This window comes from Callospermophilus lateralis, chromosome 10 (assembly GCF_048772815.1).
Source record: "Callospermophilus lateralis isolate mCalLat2 chromosome 10, mCalLat2.hap1, whole genome shotgun sequence".
NCBI lineage: Eukaryota > Metazoa > Chordata > Mammalia > Rodentia > Sciuridae > Callospermophilus > Callospermophilus lateralis.
In genome coordinates this window covers 74,865,925-74,884,398 of record NC_135314.1, presented here as the reverse complement: position 1 = coordinate 74,884,398, position 18,474 = coordinate 74,865,925, and the positions used below count along the sequence as shown (strand labels likewise).

The 18,474-nt window shown below is 34.0% G+C and overlaps 1 protein-coding gene across 1 annotated transcript in view; it reads left to right on the top strand.

The window, feature by feature from the left end:
• The window catches only part of Zpld1 (zona pellucida like domain containing 1), a 43,952-nt gene extending 26,137 nt beyond the window's left edge, over positions 1–17,815 (top strand). Inside the window, exons 5-10 of the mRNA XM_076868770.1 lie at positions 2,974–3,071; positions 4,447–4,527; positions 10,065–10,236; positions 11,305–11,413; positions 17,204–17,233; positions 17,640–17,815. Coding sequence (XP_076724885.1) covers positions 2,974–3,071; positions 4,447–4,527; positions 10,065–10,236; positions 11,305–11,413; positions 17,204–17,233; positions 17,640–17,815 — 666 coding nt within the window. The remainder of the gene's footprint in view (positions 1–2,973; positions 3,072–4,446; positions 4,528–10,064; positions 10,237–11,304; positions 11,414–17,203; positions 17,234–17,639) is intronic.
• Positions 17,816–18,474: the final 659 nt, after the last annotated feature.

Below are 18,474 nucleotides of genomic sequence, written 5' to 3'. Positions count from 1 at the left end.
GTCATTTCTAAACTTTCCTCTGCAAAGAGAAGCTGCCAAGTTACTTGGTTCTATAATACTCAGTAAACATGTGCCCATATTCATTCCTGATATGGCCAGATATTTATTACTGTAGTGAGCAATATTTATGTAAATAACCTTAAATTGGAACATTTCTATTGATTTATAAGTGTATTCTCTGAGGTAGAATTGAGGTAACTGGTTTGGATTCAATATTATTCATTATAATTGAGATCAAGATGAGAATTCTCAGTCTTTTAAAAAGTGGAACATATATCCACATGGCATTTAATGATATCCTTATATTCTGTGAAATTAACTATCCTTTTACTAGAATAGCAGAATATCCAAATGTAGGAGTGTGGCTTCGAGGATAAGTTTATTAGAAATGGCATTGTAGCCCTATTGCTAAAGTGATATCAATTCAGAGTTCTCAGAATCTTGATGCTAATTAGAAGGCTATCATTCAATAATAACCTTCCTATTTTAAGTCTATGGTAAGAGGTAACTATTTTTTGAAATTTCAGATTATAAATGAAATAGGTGGTGCCAAAATTCTCATTTTAATCAATTTGCAATAAATTATTATTAATGGTTGAATTAAAAAAATAAATCAAACTTTAAGTTTTTACTAATTAGGTATTGAATAAAATTCAATAATTTCCAACAAACTAATTTAAATTTTTTTAATTAATGGATTTTTAAAAAAGTAATTTTAGTCTTATGTAAAAGTTGATCAAAAAGTACAGAACTCTTTCATATCCCCCTTTGTCCTTACACATAATTTTCTCTTTTGCTTATGTCTTGTGTTAGTGTGAAATATGTTACAATTAATGAACCAGTGGTGATGCCTTATTGTTACCTAAAACCATAGTTTACATTTAATTTACTCTTCCTGTTATATGTCATATGGATTTTGTCAATCATATAATGACATGTTCATTATTGCTGCTATCCTACAGAAGAGTTCCTCTGCCCCAAACTAGTTTTTTTTTTTTAACAGAGTACCATCATAGTATTTTGCCACGTTAGAAGACATTAAAATATTACCAATTCACAGTAGAAAAAAATTATAATTTTACTAATTTATCCCAAACCATATTTATTATTTCTTTGGAAAATAGCATTTAGTTATTTACCCTCAGGAATGTTGAAAAGTTATATTACATCCTAAATACAGCACTCTTATTCTCTGGTTTGTTATTTTGAGAGGAAAAGTTGGATCCAATTTAGATGTAGCACAATTTTTTTATTCTTATGTTTACTAGAATATAGTAAATTTACTCGGGAAAATTGTATTTACAAATAGTAATAATTTATTGTCAGTGAAATTTCCATATATTAAGGTGGTTTGATTTGAACTGTGCTGAACTGTGCTCTTACGTTTGTGCAAGGTAAAAATGATTGCTTCTCTTTTGAAATGGAAAGTAAGGATATCTTGCATTTTGAAGTGCACCTAAATCTTAGTATTTTCTGAGTGGGTGGTGAAAAAGCAAATATGAAATAGGGTTGTGATAATTATGGATAGTTTTTAAAAGTTTGAAAAAACTAAAATAGATACAATTGATTTTAGCAACTGTGTAGTGCAAATAAGAGTAGATAACTAGACCTCTTAGGAGCAATTTCTGGAGAAAAAAAATCATGATTCATGATTAAATTACAATGGGATCACAAATCATTTGCAAATGGCTTCACAGTATATAACTTGTATAAAAGTAAGCATTCTTTGGGACAATATTGATAAAACAAAATGAAGCAGCAGTCTAGTTAATGAAGTGCAGTTTACTTAGAGACTTTGAAAGAGGGAACCAGAAAGATATTAAATAAATATACCAACTATCTGACATCTTTAAGGGAATTGTCATCATTTATCACAGAAATATAGCAAATAATTAGAAATACAGAAAATAATATAGAATGTTAACCATTTATAAGTGTAACATAGTTCCTCGTTTATCTGGCTTTATTTGGGAATGAAGTGTTCTATATGAATACATTTTTTTTTCAAAAGCAAAGCATAAAAAGTATTGTTAACTTAATTAAAGAAATTCAAACTATGTTGCTCTCATCCCAGCCTTCTAAAGACAGTAAGCTTATATTTTTTCTTTCTTTGGTGACTTTGAAATTTCATAGTGAACATTAAAAGAGTTCTTTAGCTGCAAAACAGCAATAAATTTAGAATTACTAAATTTGGGGAAAACAATTATTCTGTAACTGGAATGATTTGGCTGCTAAAATTTTGAGATTTTCAATTTTGCATTTTACAATTTTCTGTTTTTTGATTTTCAAATTATAGATGCCACTTCTTAATATCGAATTTACTGCTTTAACCTATTAAATATTGGGAAGTGATATAAATAAACTCCCTAGGGTTGATCTAAAATAAAGGTAAATAAGTTAAAATAGGCCTTTTGATAAGTAATCACTAAGAACTTTGGTGCAGAAACTCTGTGGCATGTATTTTGACAACTCGGAGAGTGTGTTGGTCTGTTTTCTGGTTTTCAATTAAATTTCAAATTGCAGGCAAGTGAGTTGAGGAAAATGCAAGATTACTATAGGTTTAAGATCTACCAACCCAAAAGAAAGGGCTTAAATCAAAGCAAGTATAATTTAAATAAACTAAGCATTAGCCTCTTTAAAATCTAAAATAATGGAACACTAATTTGGATAAATTGAACATTGGCCATTGAATATTAAACAAACTGAATTAAGCCACTGACAATTGGATGTAATTTAAACACAATGGACATTAGCTATTAAACTATGGAAACAAAAAAAGATTTATGTATGGAAATCAACTTGTTACCTGAATATGGTTTAAGAGAACTTCTGCTAAGAATCAGAATTAAATGAATCCTTTTTGGAGGTGGTTGTATTGATTTAGCTGTTCTTTTTTTCTGTAACACTGTTTTAAGTGGTAAATGTGCTATTGTTGGGAAGCTAATGATACATTATTTATTACTTCATTATTAGGATTCAACCTACAGTCAGCAGTTAATTATCCCAAGTATAGGATTACCTTTGAAAACCAAAGTATTTGCAGCTGTTCAAGCCACTAATCTGGATGGAAGGTATTTTCAAATTTATCTTTTGTTGGCTAGAACATGTAAGTCTCCTGAGTCATAAAGTTAGTTTATTCATTTTTAAATTCAATTTAAACACTACTGTCATTGCCACACCATTTAGGCATGGTTATAAAAAGAAAGAGCAAATTACAAAGTCTAAGGGGTGACACTCATTTTATGCCATTAATTGGAAAATAACAAGGCTTCCCATAAAGAAAGTAGGATATGACTGGAAGAGGGTGTGGGGAAATCTTAGGGGATGCCGGAATGTTCTATATTTTCATCAGAAAGATGATTAACCAGATAAACTATGACTATTTGGGAACACATTTGATTTGTGTGCTTTTCCATATATATCTTACTATTTATCGACAAACAAAAGAACTATCCTCACAAGGATCTGGGCTGAAATTATATTAAACATATCATCAAAAAACGAAATTAGTTAGGTTTACTGTAATTCTTATAAAATTCAAAGTAATCAAAATTGAAAGGGAACTCAAAAGTTGAAGCTCTAATCTTGTTCTATAAAAATATAATATTAAATGGTTTATTTGGGGCTTCTTGTGAGCTATTATTTAAACTGCATTCTGAATAGATTGGTAAAATCTAGAAATTTGGTTCTTCTCTACCTTCTTTCTTTGTTTTTAATCATGAATATGTATGATTTTTTAAAAATTGTCTTGCTGCATGCAGGATTTTTTCCCCATATTAATGGTATTTGCTTCCCATTCCAAAGATGTTATGAAATAATGTATAAACTTAGTCCCACTGTGGCCTTGGGCAGGAGTATTTGCCTCATGGCTTTCTCATACCTAATAAAGTGCCTATAATAAATTCCCACTTCTACCCTACTGATTCTGGCACATCATTTATGCAACAAATCCATTTGTTCTACTTGTTGATATAATATTCTCTGTCTTATGTTAGAGACAGTAACTTCTGGAAACAAAGTAACCTTGTTCATAGCGAAAAATGAACATCTGTATACCTGTGTAGCTCACTTTGGGGTTTTCTTCTTTCAGACTTTAACCATTTACTTGCCATGTTCTCTCTCTCTCTCTCTCTCTCTCTCTCTCTCTCTCTCTCTGTGTGTGTGTGTGTGTGTGTGTGTGTGAATGTGTGTGTGTGTGTGGCATTAGCCTCAACCTATTTGATGTGGGGATAACACTTAGTTTTATATTTTTAAACAGCTCAGTTTAGAAGAAAATTTTAATCAACAAGAAGCTTCTGCAATAAGAGATAACAAGTAATAACAAGTAATAAAAAATTATTCCATGGTTATGATAAGAAATTTTTTTCATATTTATTTCCCTTAGATTAATATCCAACACTCAAAAGAGGATTTTTGACTCTAGATTATGTTTACTTCTCTCTGCAGATGGAATGTCTTAATGGATTATTGCTATACAACCCCATCAGGGAATCCAAACGATGACATTCGGTATGACCTCTTCCTTAGGTAGGTGTCTTAACTTGTGTATAGATACCAAAGATCAACACAAAATGCTGGTAAAGCTATTGTTGAATGAGAATTTTAATTAAGTTAGGTCCACCCAAAGTGTTTTACTCATGTTTAGGAGATATGGGAATATTTCACTATCTTAGGAAAAGCATGGTTGGATATTATTTGCAATAAGAGAAAGGCAATGGGAGGGTGTTATTTATCTGCAGCTAGACCATCTCATCATGTGTCAAAAGGAGAGCAAAATTAAAGTAGTGGTCTGGATAATTTACATCCCCAAATGCTTTATCTCATTTATCAGTATTTAATATGAAAGTATATAATATAGCCTACCACTCCTTTTTTTTATCAGAGCCAATAACTTCATTTTCCAACAGACAGTGATAGAGTGAACGTAATCTACATCTGGGGAAAGAGGACATTGATCATAAAGCCATTCAGTCATTCTGGTTCCCTTTCAGCATTTTTTATCTGACAGCAGAACAGGCTTGAGAGTTCAGCAATGTCTTCTAAGCATGCTTATAAAGTGCAGTTGGCTCAGATCATTGCAGCTTATTGACACATGATGGGAGTAATATAACGAGAAACCAAAAGAATATGTTTTATTGCCTAATCAAGGTTAAGATGATGTTCAGAGGGTATGGTCAAACTGACACTCTTACATATCCTATTACTGGAAGAGTTGATCTGGGCAAGAATTTTTGGGGAAAAAATGCTAGTAAGCATCAAAAGCATTAAAGGATTTCATATTGTTTGGATCTGTTTTTACAAATTGAGAATTATATTTTATAATATTTATGATGCTCTCATCTATCAGTGTTATTTAAGATAGTAAAACATGGGAATGAACTGTATATTCAGCAATAAGAAAACAGCTAAGAGAATTATGGAGAACTAGCAAATTGAAAGTTCATGCAGGTACTACAATCATATAGTTATTTATTAAATGGAAAAAGATAGTTGGTCCTACTTTATTTACCCTTTCTCTTTTCATCTTCTTGATACTTCTATCCTTGGTAATATATAATTCCTTAAAATTTAAATGTATTAAAATAGGAAGGTGAAGAATCAGCACATGTAATTACATATATAGTAGGCTTTATTTAGATGATAGAAAAGACTGTAAGGAAAAACACTGAACAGTTCATAGTAGTTATTTATACATGGTAGAATCATGCATCATTTGGTTTCCAAAGTTTCTACAATAATTACATATTGATAATCTGGAATATGGTATGAAAAGTATGAATATGGCATGAATAGTATGAATATAGTGGTAGCTTATCCCTGAATCTTCTAAAAACACACAAACAAAACTTCCCAAATGTCATTTTTAGTGAATCTAAGAAAGAAAAACCTACAAAATTTGCATTAACATTGATAAAAAGCAGTAAAGATGAGGAGAAAATGGTGCCTAGAACCTCAGTATTCATAAAGTGTCAGGCTTTATGAATGTGCCCTTGTAAAGGTAAGGGAACAACCTGAGACTTCAGGGTCCTACCCTTGGGGGCAAGGATGGTTACTAAACCTGAGGAACTCAGGGCTGATGGCAGAGCCCTCTGAAATGAAAAACTCAGCTATGCAGTTGCTACAGTGTGGACAGTTTATCTGTCATAGTGAAATAATTCCTTAATTTGGGGAACCCTGAGGAAAGCCACTCTCATTCCATGTTTTCTTAGGAGTCCTTTGAAAATAGCAGGTCCAGAGACACCCAAATCTTTCAAATACAACTGTTAAACAAATACAGCCATTTCCTACAGTATTTCAATGTAATACAAGAAAAATGTTGAAAATGGCAGAAAAGAATTTAATTTAAATTCACCAGAAACAAACAAAAACACAGTCAGTGAATACATAAGATTTGGAATTTAACATTCCTACATTATTTTTTTAAATAATCAAAAATTAATCATCTCACAGATTGTTTCTTTTGCAGAGAAGAAACTTTTTAGTTTGAATCCACCCCATTTATTGATTCTTGATTTTAATTTTTGTGCCAAAGGAGTCTTATTAAGGAAGTTGGGGCCTAATCCCACATGATGGAGATTAGGGACTACTTTTTTTTTATATATTAGATGCAGAGTCTCTGGTTTTATTCCTAGGTCCTTGGTCCATTTTGATTTGAGTTTTGTGCATGATGAAAGGTAGGGGTTTAATTTCATTTTGTTGCATATGGATTTACAGTTGTGAGGTAAATAGAGAGCCTACATCTTGGGAGCAAATCTTTACCCCTCACACATCAGATAGAGCACTAATATCTAGGGTACATAAAGAACTCAAAAAGCTAAACACCAAAAAACACAAATAACCCAATCAATAAATGGGCCAAGGACCTAAACAGACATTTCTCAGAAGATGATATACAATCAATCGACAAATGTTTGAAAAAATGTTCATCATTGCTAGCAGTTAGAGAAATGCAAATCAAAACTACTCTAAAATTTTATCTCACTCTAGTCAGAATGGGAGCTATTATGAATACAAACAATAATAAGTGTTGATGAGGATGTGGGGGAAAAGATACACTCATACACTGCTGATAGGACTGCAAATTGGTGCAGCCAATAGGGAAAGCATTACAGAGATTTCTTGGAAAATTGGGAATGGAACCATCATTTGACCCAGTTATCACTCTCCTCAGACTATACCTAAAAGACTAACAAACAGCATACTACAGGGACACAGCCACATCGATATTTATAGCAGCACAATTCACAATAGCTAAACTGTAGAACCAACTTAGATGCCCTTCAATAGATGAATGGATAAAAAAAAATGTGGCATATATATATATACAATGGAATATTACTCAGCAATAAAAGTGAATAAAATCATGGCATTTGCAGGTAAATGGATGGAGTTAGAGAAGATAGTGCAAAATGAAGTCAGCCAATCCCAAAAAACCCAAATGCTGAATGTTTTCTTTGATATAAGGAGGCTTATTCATAGTGGGATAGGGAGAGGGAGCAGGGGAGATTTAGACAACCTCTATATAGGGCAGAGAGGTTGGAGGGGAAGGGAAGGGGCATGGAGTTAGAAATTATGGTGGAATGTGATGGACATCATTATCCAAAGTGCATGTATGAAGACATGAATTGGTGTGAATATACTTTGTATACAACCAGATATATGAAAAATGGTGCTCTATATGTGTAATATGAATTGTAATGCATTCCGCTGTCATATATAAATAAAAAATATAAATAAATAAATAATCGTATTTATTAAGATAGAATTATAAGAACTCAGGTAAGTAAAAGGACAGAAAATGGTAAAACCATAAACATCTAAAAAGGAAATTTGGATAACCTAAGATGGAAATAGAAAAAATAAGTACATTATAGGAAGGAAGACACAATTAGAAAATATTCAAGGGAGCACAGATAAGTAGAATGCACAGAAGGTGAAAGTAAGAAATACAAATAAAAGGAAACAAATATCAAGGATAATATAAAATGAATTAAATTACAAAACATACAAATAATAGGTAGGTCAAGAAAATTCCATACATGTGTAGTGTGCATAATTAGAATCCCCCCTAAAAAAGCCAAAATAATAGAATAAATTATATGTAATAAATTTGTCATATATAATTCAGGAATAGTTATTATTAGATATAATTCAGGAATTGTTTTCTAAATTAAAAGAAAACTTACATTGATATAGTGAAAATATGCTCTGGGTGAAATCAAAGCTTTCATAAAATGTAAGCTAGGGGAAATTGAGAAAGACATAGTCAGAAACACAATAAAATTTAATCTACCTCTCAAGAAACTTATTATGATGGCCTCAAATTATATGTGGAGAGAGACGATCTTAATGACATTACCAATAACATCTATGTTGAGAGGTAGTAAATTAAAAAAAAATACTAGAAAATAGATGTCCTTATCACTTGGAAGTCTGAAAACTCATAACTAAGACATATAAAAAATGGAAATAAATTAAGAAAATGTAGATTCTTTGAAAAAGCAAATTAAGTAGAATCCTAAGTTAATGTGATCAAGGAACCAAAGAATAAGTGGCAGGTATATAATAGAAAAATACCAGTGGAGGATCAACATGAAAATGAGGAGGGTATGGCCCTTTCAGATGTCCTGATTAGAAACACCTTTAGAATTATTAATGGAATGTGATATTAGGTAAGAATAGACATGCAGACAAATGCTACAAAACAGTGAAAGAACAGATCTCAAAACATGTGAGGGATTTAGTCTCTGATAGAGGGTACCACAGATTAGTGGGATAGACAAGGAATTTTGAAAGGGCTTTGGATAATTGATAACCATGAGAGAAACAATAGTATCGGATCTATATTTTGCTCAATATAACATAGTGAATTCTAAATAGATTGTTAATTCAAGTGTAAAAATACAGTTTTTAAAATAATAGAATAAAGCATGCATGCAAAATACCTCTAAAACTTTGAAGTAAAGCCAGACAAAAAAAGTAAACCAACTTTCAATTTATTAACAAGTCAGCAGTCACTCTTCCTGTTGCATAAAGAATGTATAGGAATCAGAAATGCAGTGGCCAACAACGTGACAATGTGGGCAAAGGATAAAAACAGTTTTCATGTAAAGAAACAAAATGGCTCTAATATTTATGAAAAGTTACAAAAACTCATTCACATCTAGAAAAATGCAAGTCAAAATTATATGTGATAGTTTTGCTTCACTATCAAATAGAAATCCAAAATGGTAGCCATATGCTTTGCTGATGAAGCACTGAAGAAATGAAGATTGTTTTCATAAATTGCTGCTGAAGTCCAAAATGATACAACATTTATAGAGGACACTGTGGCAATATCTCTTAAATGGTCTTAGAGATGTATTTAATAGATAACATTTTACACATGTTCAAAATAATGTATTTCAAGGCTTTTCATTATATATTCGTTTTCAAAGAGAAAATTATTTTAAAAATACAATAACCTTAATAGGGAACTAATTAAATAGTTCCTAGCATATGTGCATGTTGGAATAGTACACAACTGAATAATAGGGATGAGTTGGCTCTCTAAATATTAATATGGAAAGAGCCCTAAGGTACATGACTAAATTAAAAAAGAAAAACTATCATTTGTTTAAGGAGGTGGAAACAATAAGAATCTATTCTTGTGTTTCTGTTTCATATAACCTAAAAAAATGCAAAAATAAACAGTTATGTCTGTAAGGCTTTTTTAAAAATATGGTATGATGGGATGTTTGAACAGTGCAAAAATGGGGGGGACGACTTCACTATTTACATTTTATATTAGTTGGTTATTTTAATCTTATGGAAGTGTAATCTTCCTAAAATTTGACAGTAATATTGTAATCAGAAATTGATATATTTAAATTTATGATCCAGGTTACTCTTGTCACAAGTATTGAATTAGCTTATGCTTTTATTAAATTTCTATAAAATGGCATGGTTCTGTTAGTGCATAATGTATTGGGGTACCTTTAATACTACAAAGACTAATTTACAAGTCTCAGTAGATTGGTGCCTCCTTGCAGTGATGTCCTCTTTTCACACTCCCTGTATTATAGCTGTGACAAAGATCCTCAGACCACCGTCATTGAAAATGGCAGAAGCCAGCGCGGCCGGTTTTCCTTCGAGGTGTTCCGATTTGTGAAACACAAGAATCAGAAAATGTCCACTGTCTTCCTGCACTGCGTTACCAAGCTCTGCAGAGCCGATGACTGCCCCTTTCTTATGCCAGTAGGTTTTGAAGCCACTGCATTCTGAATTGTTGGATTAATCTAGGCTGAAAGGTTATCATGTGGCAGGATTGAATCTCTGTGTAGAAAGTGGACATGCATTTGGTCTAATGGATTGAAGCAGGATTTATACATCCATCCAGCAAAGATCTATTGAATGTCTACTTTGTGCCAAACATTATACAGGAGACACAGGGATGAAGCGTTTATGAAATCTTAATTCAATTAGCTTATCTTTTAGGATCATGAGATAGAAAAAGCAAGAAAGCAGACAAATATGGGTCTCAGTAAGAGGCAGTACTCACCATTGTGACAAGACAGAGAGACAAGATTAGAAGGTCTGGTGGAGGAGATGAGCCCCAGATATGACTCTTAAGATGGATGAACCCCAGAGAGGCAAAGTCAGAGACCCTCCATAGGAAAGGAGACTCTATACCAAAGCCACACACACTAAAACAGGGCAAGCCACCATTAAAATATAGATCCAGTTGCAAGTGAATTAAAAAAAAAAAATCTAAAATTCTCTTCTGATAAGCCACTTAGGGTTAAATCAATATTGGGGAGAAAAATGCAGGTAATTTTTTTTATTCAAAGTAACTTTAATATGCTTATATTTATGCTCAGTTCATGCATAAATAGGAAGCTATTTCTTTATGCACATTGATCTCTTTGGTCTCACCTAATTGTATCCGATGGAGGTAGAGGGAGAGTCTGCATTACCTTGGGTCTGTGCTGACCAACATTTTAGGGAAGAAATTTATTAAAGGCTTGAGAGAGATAAAAGTTAAAAAGTTTGATAAACACAGCTCTTTTTTTCAGGAGAACCATTGAGCTATGTAAATTAATGAGGCAGCACACAATTGCTGGGGAAGGAAATCAGAAATTTGGCCCAAGCCAGGATAAGAAACACTGTAGCAGTTATATACAAAGTAATTAAATAAATGCACAGAAGGAAATGAATAAAATTAAACATGTGGTATCTCTTCCAAAAGAATCTGCTTTCCAAATGGCCATAAAGAAACAATTTTGTGCTAGTGTGGAAATTCATTTGTTTTCATTAACACCTCAGATTTGTGGCCACAGAGAAAGGAGAGATGCTGGGAGGAAGACAACCTGGAGCCCCCAGAGCACTTCAGGCAACGCAGTCCTCTCCGCGGGTCCCATCATTACCCGGAGTGGTAGGAGAGCTCTTCCTTTCCTATGTAGTAATAGACCGTTTCTAAAATGGCTCTGTACTTGGCTTCTAAGGAGAACTCAAAGTGGTTCCTAAACAGCACTAATTAACTGGGAGACAAGATAAACTGCTAAGCAGCTTTAATTTCACAGTAGTTTCCTGTTTACTCAGCTTTCACACAAAGGACAATATTGTCCTCCCTAAATTTTTCCCTTCATATTCATTCTCTCCCTCTTTCTCTCCCTCTCCCTCTTCTTCCCCTCTCATCCCTCTCCCTCTGAATCTGCCCTACCCACCCTGTCCTGCGTGATCCATGACCTCACCTATAGGGACTGCACCCACTGGCTCCTTACCATCTGGTTTCTGGCTGGGGTTCTAGAAGTGCAGTCAGCAGGTGGGTGGGCCTAGAAATGTGAAGTCCACACTGATTCAGTTAGGTCACTTCTTCTACAAAACTGCTCCCTCTGGGTTTTGCAAACCCTTCCCCTGACTCACACTCCAGGGAACTTGACTTTCTCTGTGTTTGCTCTATATCTTTGTAAACAGTCCCATTAAACACTCCTTATATTGCCCAGCTTGAGTACTGTCTCCCTCCAGGATCCCATATATGATATACCTCATCCAGTGCACTCATTTATTCTCATGAGTTTCTCTTAGGGAGAGGGCACAACTGCTTGTAAACAGAATATATCCTCATGTGTATAGTAGGTATTTGCACATATGTGTACTCACACATATACGTACACTTTCAGCAAAGGCATATAGATTTAAGTCAGTGTGAAACCAGCCACAGCCAGATAGCTTGGATAAAATAGACATATGCAAACAACACTGAAGTTGAAAAAACTGGTTCTGGTTCTAGGTCCGCAACCCCCACCCCCATGTGTCTTAGAATTTTACTTCCTTTCTCTGGGCAAATAATAAAAAGTAGGCATCAAGATTCATTCTACTTCAGTGGTTCCAAATTTGTCTAAAAATGGACTATTCTGGTTCAGATTATATGCTGATAATGTGTTCTCCATTTTATATTTGCTGTACTACTGATGCTGTTTCAGTGAGATTTTCTTTTCCTTTTCCCTTATGCTGCCTCATAGTAAAAAGAAAGTTTGCCCCCAATCGGCAAATAATTAAGAAAGAAGTGGATTTGGCCTAAAAAAGCTCAGGCAGTTTCTTTAATTATTCACTTCACTATGTTTGTGTAGACATAACCTTATTTAAAAAGAAACTAATAAGCCTTTAAATAATGCAGAAGTATATTAAATTTGAAATTTTGAACTTAGTCCCTTTTCTCTGAGGGTTTTGTGTATGCTTTGAATGGCTTGAAAATGACTGTTTTGGGGTTTGTTAAAGACCCAATTTTTATCTCTATCTAGCTGTAAGAAATTGTTCATAAAACTACATTGAATGAAAACTCAGTTCTTATTTCCAATAATTAGGAATGCTTTGGGGCAGGCAAAATAAAGAATATTTTTATTGATGTGGAACATAACTAGAGTCAGTTAGCTAATGAGAAAAGAACCTTGAAAGAGACATGTTTTCTGTCTAGCTTGAATAGATGGCTTTTCCTCTTGCTAGCTTCTTATCTGGAACAAATTTAAGTATTACAAAATTTGAATGATTTGTTAGTATAATTCTTAGAAAGGCTCCCCAAAATTCTAAGACTCCCAAATCCCATAAAGTTTATTGAGTAGAAATCTTTAATTCCAGCATAGCTAACCCACCATCCGGGTTTGTATATTTCACTTGTCTTGTGTCCACCTGCCAAAACAGCTATGCTAAAACCTCAAAGAGCTAGCACGATTCCTCCAACATCCTGCTTGGATTTCTTGCTTTCCAGCTTCTTACGTGTCTCCATCACAAGGATGTCACCTGTTCACCAACACACTACTGTTGCCTCTGAGTCCCCTCAGTTTTTTCCACTGGCAAAAAGTGGAAAAAAAAAAAAAAAGGATCATGTTAAAGCCTTCTGGATCCCCTTGTGTCTTCCTTCAGTCTCCTTGGATTTATTTTTTATTATTTTGATAAATAACAGTATATTGGTATTATGATTTGAATGAGGTGTCCCCTGAGAGCTCATGTATTAGTGCAGGAATATTTGCAAATAAAATTATTGGATTGTGAGAGCTGTAACCTCACATCATAGTTCATCATAATCTGAATGGATGGACTTGGTGGTAACTGTAGGCAGATGGGGAGTGGCGGGAGGGAGTGGGTCACTGGAGGTGTGCCCTGGAAAGGTTCACCACCATCTTGCTCTCTGTTTCCTGGCTGCTGTGAATGAGGCCAGGGCCTTTTCTCCATGCCTTTCCACCATGATGTGCTCCCTCATCTTGGGCCCAGAGCAGTGTAGTTGGCCATCTATGGCCTGAGACCTCTGAAACCATGAGCCCCAAATAAACTTTTCCTCCTTTTACTTGTTGTTATTAGTTACTTTGGTCATAGCAACTAATCTGACTAAAACAGGTGCTCTTCACTTTTGATGATCACTGTGGATTCACTGCTTAGAGGTTCATACACAACAGTGTTTATATTATAAATCTATGGATAGAATTGGATACAATTACGGACTGTATAATATCCATTCAGTTCTTTTTTTTTTTCTAATTTGCACAAGAACATAGAATTCAGAATGTCCATCCACAGGCAAATCCTGTGTAAACTTAATGTTCATCTAATGACCAAGGTTACCCTCTTTCTTTTCTCTCACTGTATTTTTAGCTTAAGTCAGCTAGAATTTATCTCTCCAGGTCCTATGGCCAATTTCACATGGACAAGTCCAATTTCAGGCTTGATTTGCTCTCTTCAAATCTCTCTAATACTTAAAAGTTTTGCTCTATTTACTCATCGAACCACGCCTTTCCCCTAGGTACTTGACTGAGGTCAAGTTTTCTAAGTTGCTAAGCCTTAGAATTCCTGTTCTGTTTTTTTTTTTTTTTTAATGCAATCAAATCTACTTTGATTATTTTTACCCAACAGTGTTAATCCTCTTTTTAGTTTATTAAGAAAAATTCACATTTTTCAAAATGCAAAAATTTCTGTAGTGTTCTTATTTAAATTCCAAAATATTAAAACAGATTAAGTATAAAAATGCCTACTGAGTACAATTCTGATATAAACATTCAGAAACAAGAATACCTAATTATTTTTCAGCATATATCCCTGTGGAGAAGTCCAAACCAAATTCTTGTAGAACTGGTATCATTGAGTTTTATGGGTAATTAATAATTCATGTGAAGCCAGGTGTGGTGACCCATGACTGTAATCCCAGCAATGTGAAAGTTGATGCAAGAAGATCCAAGTTTGAGGCCAGCCTGGGCAATTTAGCAAGACTGTCAAAATTTTAAAAATAAATAAATAAATAAAAGGTCTGGGAAATGTAACTAAGTGGTAGAGTACCCTCAGGTTTTATCCCCCTTAACACACACACACACACACACACACACACACACAGACACATTCATACACACACACTCACATAGATAAATAAATAGATAGATAAACAAATAAATAAAATTTATATGAGCATAAGTGATATTTATTGTATTTTTCATTTATCTTAACTTTTTATATGAGAGCAGAGAATGACACTTTGCCATATCTGGCTTTCCAACAACTATGGCATTGCTATGATTGCTTTTCTCCTGTGAATCCTCAGATAGTATTCTTTGAAGAGCTCATCAAGCTTAGTATTCCCATCTGTTCTAATTCCAGAAGGCTTCCTGTGCTCCTTTTAGCATATATGCACTTGGCAAGACCAAGTAGGTATGAGAGAAAACTGAAGAGTGTGGTGACAAGAGGCTCCTAGGCAATGTCTACCTACCCTTTCCGGGCTGGACATGTCTCTTATTATGATGATGAAAACAAGCGAGAATGTCTGAAACAGCAACCAGATGTAACAATTCCCTATGTCCAAATACAATTTCAAACTGTATTCTAATACTACATTATTTGATTTTGATCATCTGCCAGTGGTTGGATGCTTTTAGTTTTTCACTTGTGAAACCTGAAGCCAGTGTGCTCATTTGACCTGACCCAGCACACAGGCAGATTTTGTACAAAGCATAGTCCTCATGGGTGACATCTAGGCTATTGTTCCTATAGATGTTGACAGTAATTTGTGGAGTAGAGGAGATAGTCTGACTAGTATTAACCTCAGGATGTAGAAAACATTAGGGGACCCTGTCCAAAATACTTTTTTCTTATTTGAGACTGTAAGTAGAGAGGTGCTTTCTATTCTTTAATAACAACATTTTAAAAATAATTGAGATTTATTTTAAAAAAAGAAGAAAACTTTTAAAACAGAAATTTGGGGCATTATATAGTCTCTCCTGTTCAAGTGAAGCAGCTTATCTTGTGAAAAGAACATATAAATTTGTTGGATGAATTCATCATAGTTCATTCATTCCATATATTTCCATGAGAAGAAAGGTCTCTATAAAGTAGTGTTGGTTGGAGGTTAAGACCTTCCTGAGGGTGTCCTATAATGAATATATGTGTTATTTTTCTATTTTGTCCTATTGCAATGCAGTGTATCATTCTAAAATATCCTATGAATGAGTGCCATATTAATTTTGTATACTGTGCTTCAAGATCAGTCAGCAGAACTATCATTTCTGCCAAGATTCATGTATCTGAAAAGAAATGGCATTGTAGTTTTATACATATCTCACCAGGTTATCCCATTAATTACTTCAAATACTAATCCTGGAGTTTATAGCTTGAGGTGTTCATTTCCATAATCAAAGAAGTTTTCTACACTTGGCCAATTTACATTAATTTTTAAAAAGGACTAAAATGAAGCTTTAACTTAACATATGTTTGCTTTGCCATAGACACTGTGACAGATGGAAGTCTCTTCATCTGTAAAATGGGGGTAGCAATAACATCTAAGCCATATGGCTATCATGAGGATTAACTGTGATGACATGTGAAGTAGCATTTTATAAAATGTGTGGCATTACACATGCATTAATTGTGATAATATTTATACTTCAGAAATAAACAATCAGCTGCACACATTTTGTGGTTCAAATAACACACACAGACGCATATACACCCACATGTTAACACAAATATGAAATTAACTGGTTATATAAGCTCAAGGGTTAATAGCAAAATGATTACAAATTGGACTACAAATATCAAGAAACCAAATGAAAGTGTTCATTGCATCTATTATTATGTTTGCCAAGGAAAAATGAAAAATCAACAACTTCAATCTTGTACTTAGCAGATGCAAATAAACTACAACTTGAGCTCAGGAGTCATGTTTTCCTTTCATTTAGTTATTAAGTGTGAATTTATTTTCTTGGAACTTAAAATGATGTTTTTGCAGATAATGTTGGGCAAATTGGCAATACTTAAAACAGAGTGACACTAAATAATGAATATTTCCCTATAACAGAATAACAAATGGCAGGTTATAGGGCCATAAAAAATGTAATAGCTGTTAACAGTTACTGCCCCCACTAACCTGAGTGGAAAGATAATGATGAGACAAAGTTGGCAGGAAAGAATACAACACAATATATTTTGCGATTATATTTGTATACTCAGGGTGATGGCAGGCTATGGGCTCAGGGAATAGACTGATGATGAAATGTAAAACATTTGGAACAGAAAATGGAAATGCAGAATGGTTTAAGGAGGGCTTTCATTCGTACCTTCCTGGTGCAGCCTGTGAGTGGAGGTCAAGAGAGATGTAGGTAAAAAGGTTTTATGGAGTCAGAATTAACAAAAGTAAATATTCAAAGAGACTTTGTCACTTCTCTTTCCTTTTTTTTTCCCCCCTCAGATGAGACTCCAACCAACAATTCACAGCTTGGTAAGATAATTAACATGTATTATAAACAAAAGGGCTATGTTTTAATTTTTTGTGTGTGTGCACAGTTACAAAACTGTAAGCTACTAAATGTAATGAGCTTTAGTTTTACAGGTTTGCTGTATTTTACATGACAGTTGACTGAGGAGTTTTGAACTCATATGTGATCTGCTGGTCAATTTTAATAGCATTTTACAGTTTTGGGGGCTGTTCTTGATTGTGATACCAGCCTCTAACCCATGCAATTCTCTGGGTATTGGGTTGAATTATAGCCAAATAGATTAGAGCATAATCTAGTGTCCTGCTATTATTGTACAAGATGTTGGTGGCAGATGTTTTGCAGGTATGGATTGAGGGAACGTGAGATAGATGATACGGGGCCTCTGCAACTGTGTGTTGTTACTTGCAGGATCCCGGGATGTGCCTCCCTTCCAGCTGAACACCGTCACCAGTGCGCTGATATCAGGAATCGTCATTCTGGGAGTCATGAGTTTTTCCCTTCTCCTGTGCTCACTGACCCTTCTACACAGAAAGGGACCCACCAGTTTGGTGTTGAATGGCATAAGAAACCCAGTCTTTGAGTAAAGATGACAGGTGCAACTCTGGGAAAGCTTCACTGACTATGGTGTGTGTCTGTAGTCAGTGTTCTTCTGAGTTGAATGACAGCCAGCACTTGATGTTTGTAGATGTGATAGATTACATAGTGTAGCTTACCAGCATGATGATAGTGAAATAATTTTTATTATATTTCTATTGTCACTTATAAACATGGTCAACCCTATTTTTATGGCACCAATGGACATAATGACAATAATTTTTAAATATTCAAGACTTAAATCTCACAGGATCAGTCATATTTCATTTCATTTCAGTTTTCTTTTGGTTGTTGCTTTAAGAAATAAAAGGTAGGTATAGAAAAAAATAAAATATATTGCATTTTTCCCTCCACACATTAAAGCCCAATGCAATGATATTAGATTTGCATATTTGATCCTAAAAATAACAGGTTTTTTTTGTTTTATTTCACATAATTCTAGCTTGGGGGTATATAGTAATTGGACTGTCCAATTTGGATGCCTGAGATTTAACTATTCACTTTATGACCTCCTGTGTTTGGGGCTGATTTTCATGTCTGTCAACATTCACTAAAAAATAATACAAATGAAAAAACCAAACTCTTGGGAAATGTATTTTAACCTGGGACATTCATTTGTGTAGAAAATAATGAAAATAACTTCCAAAGG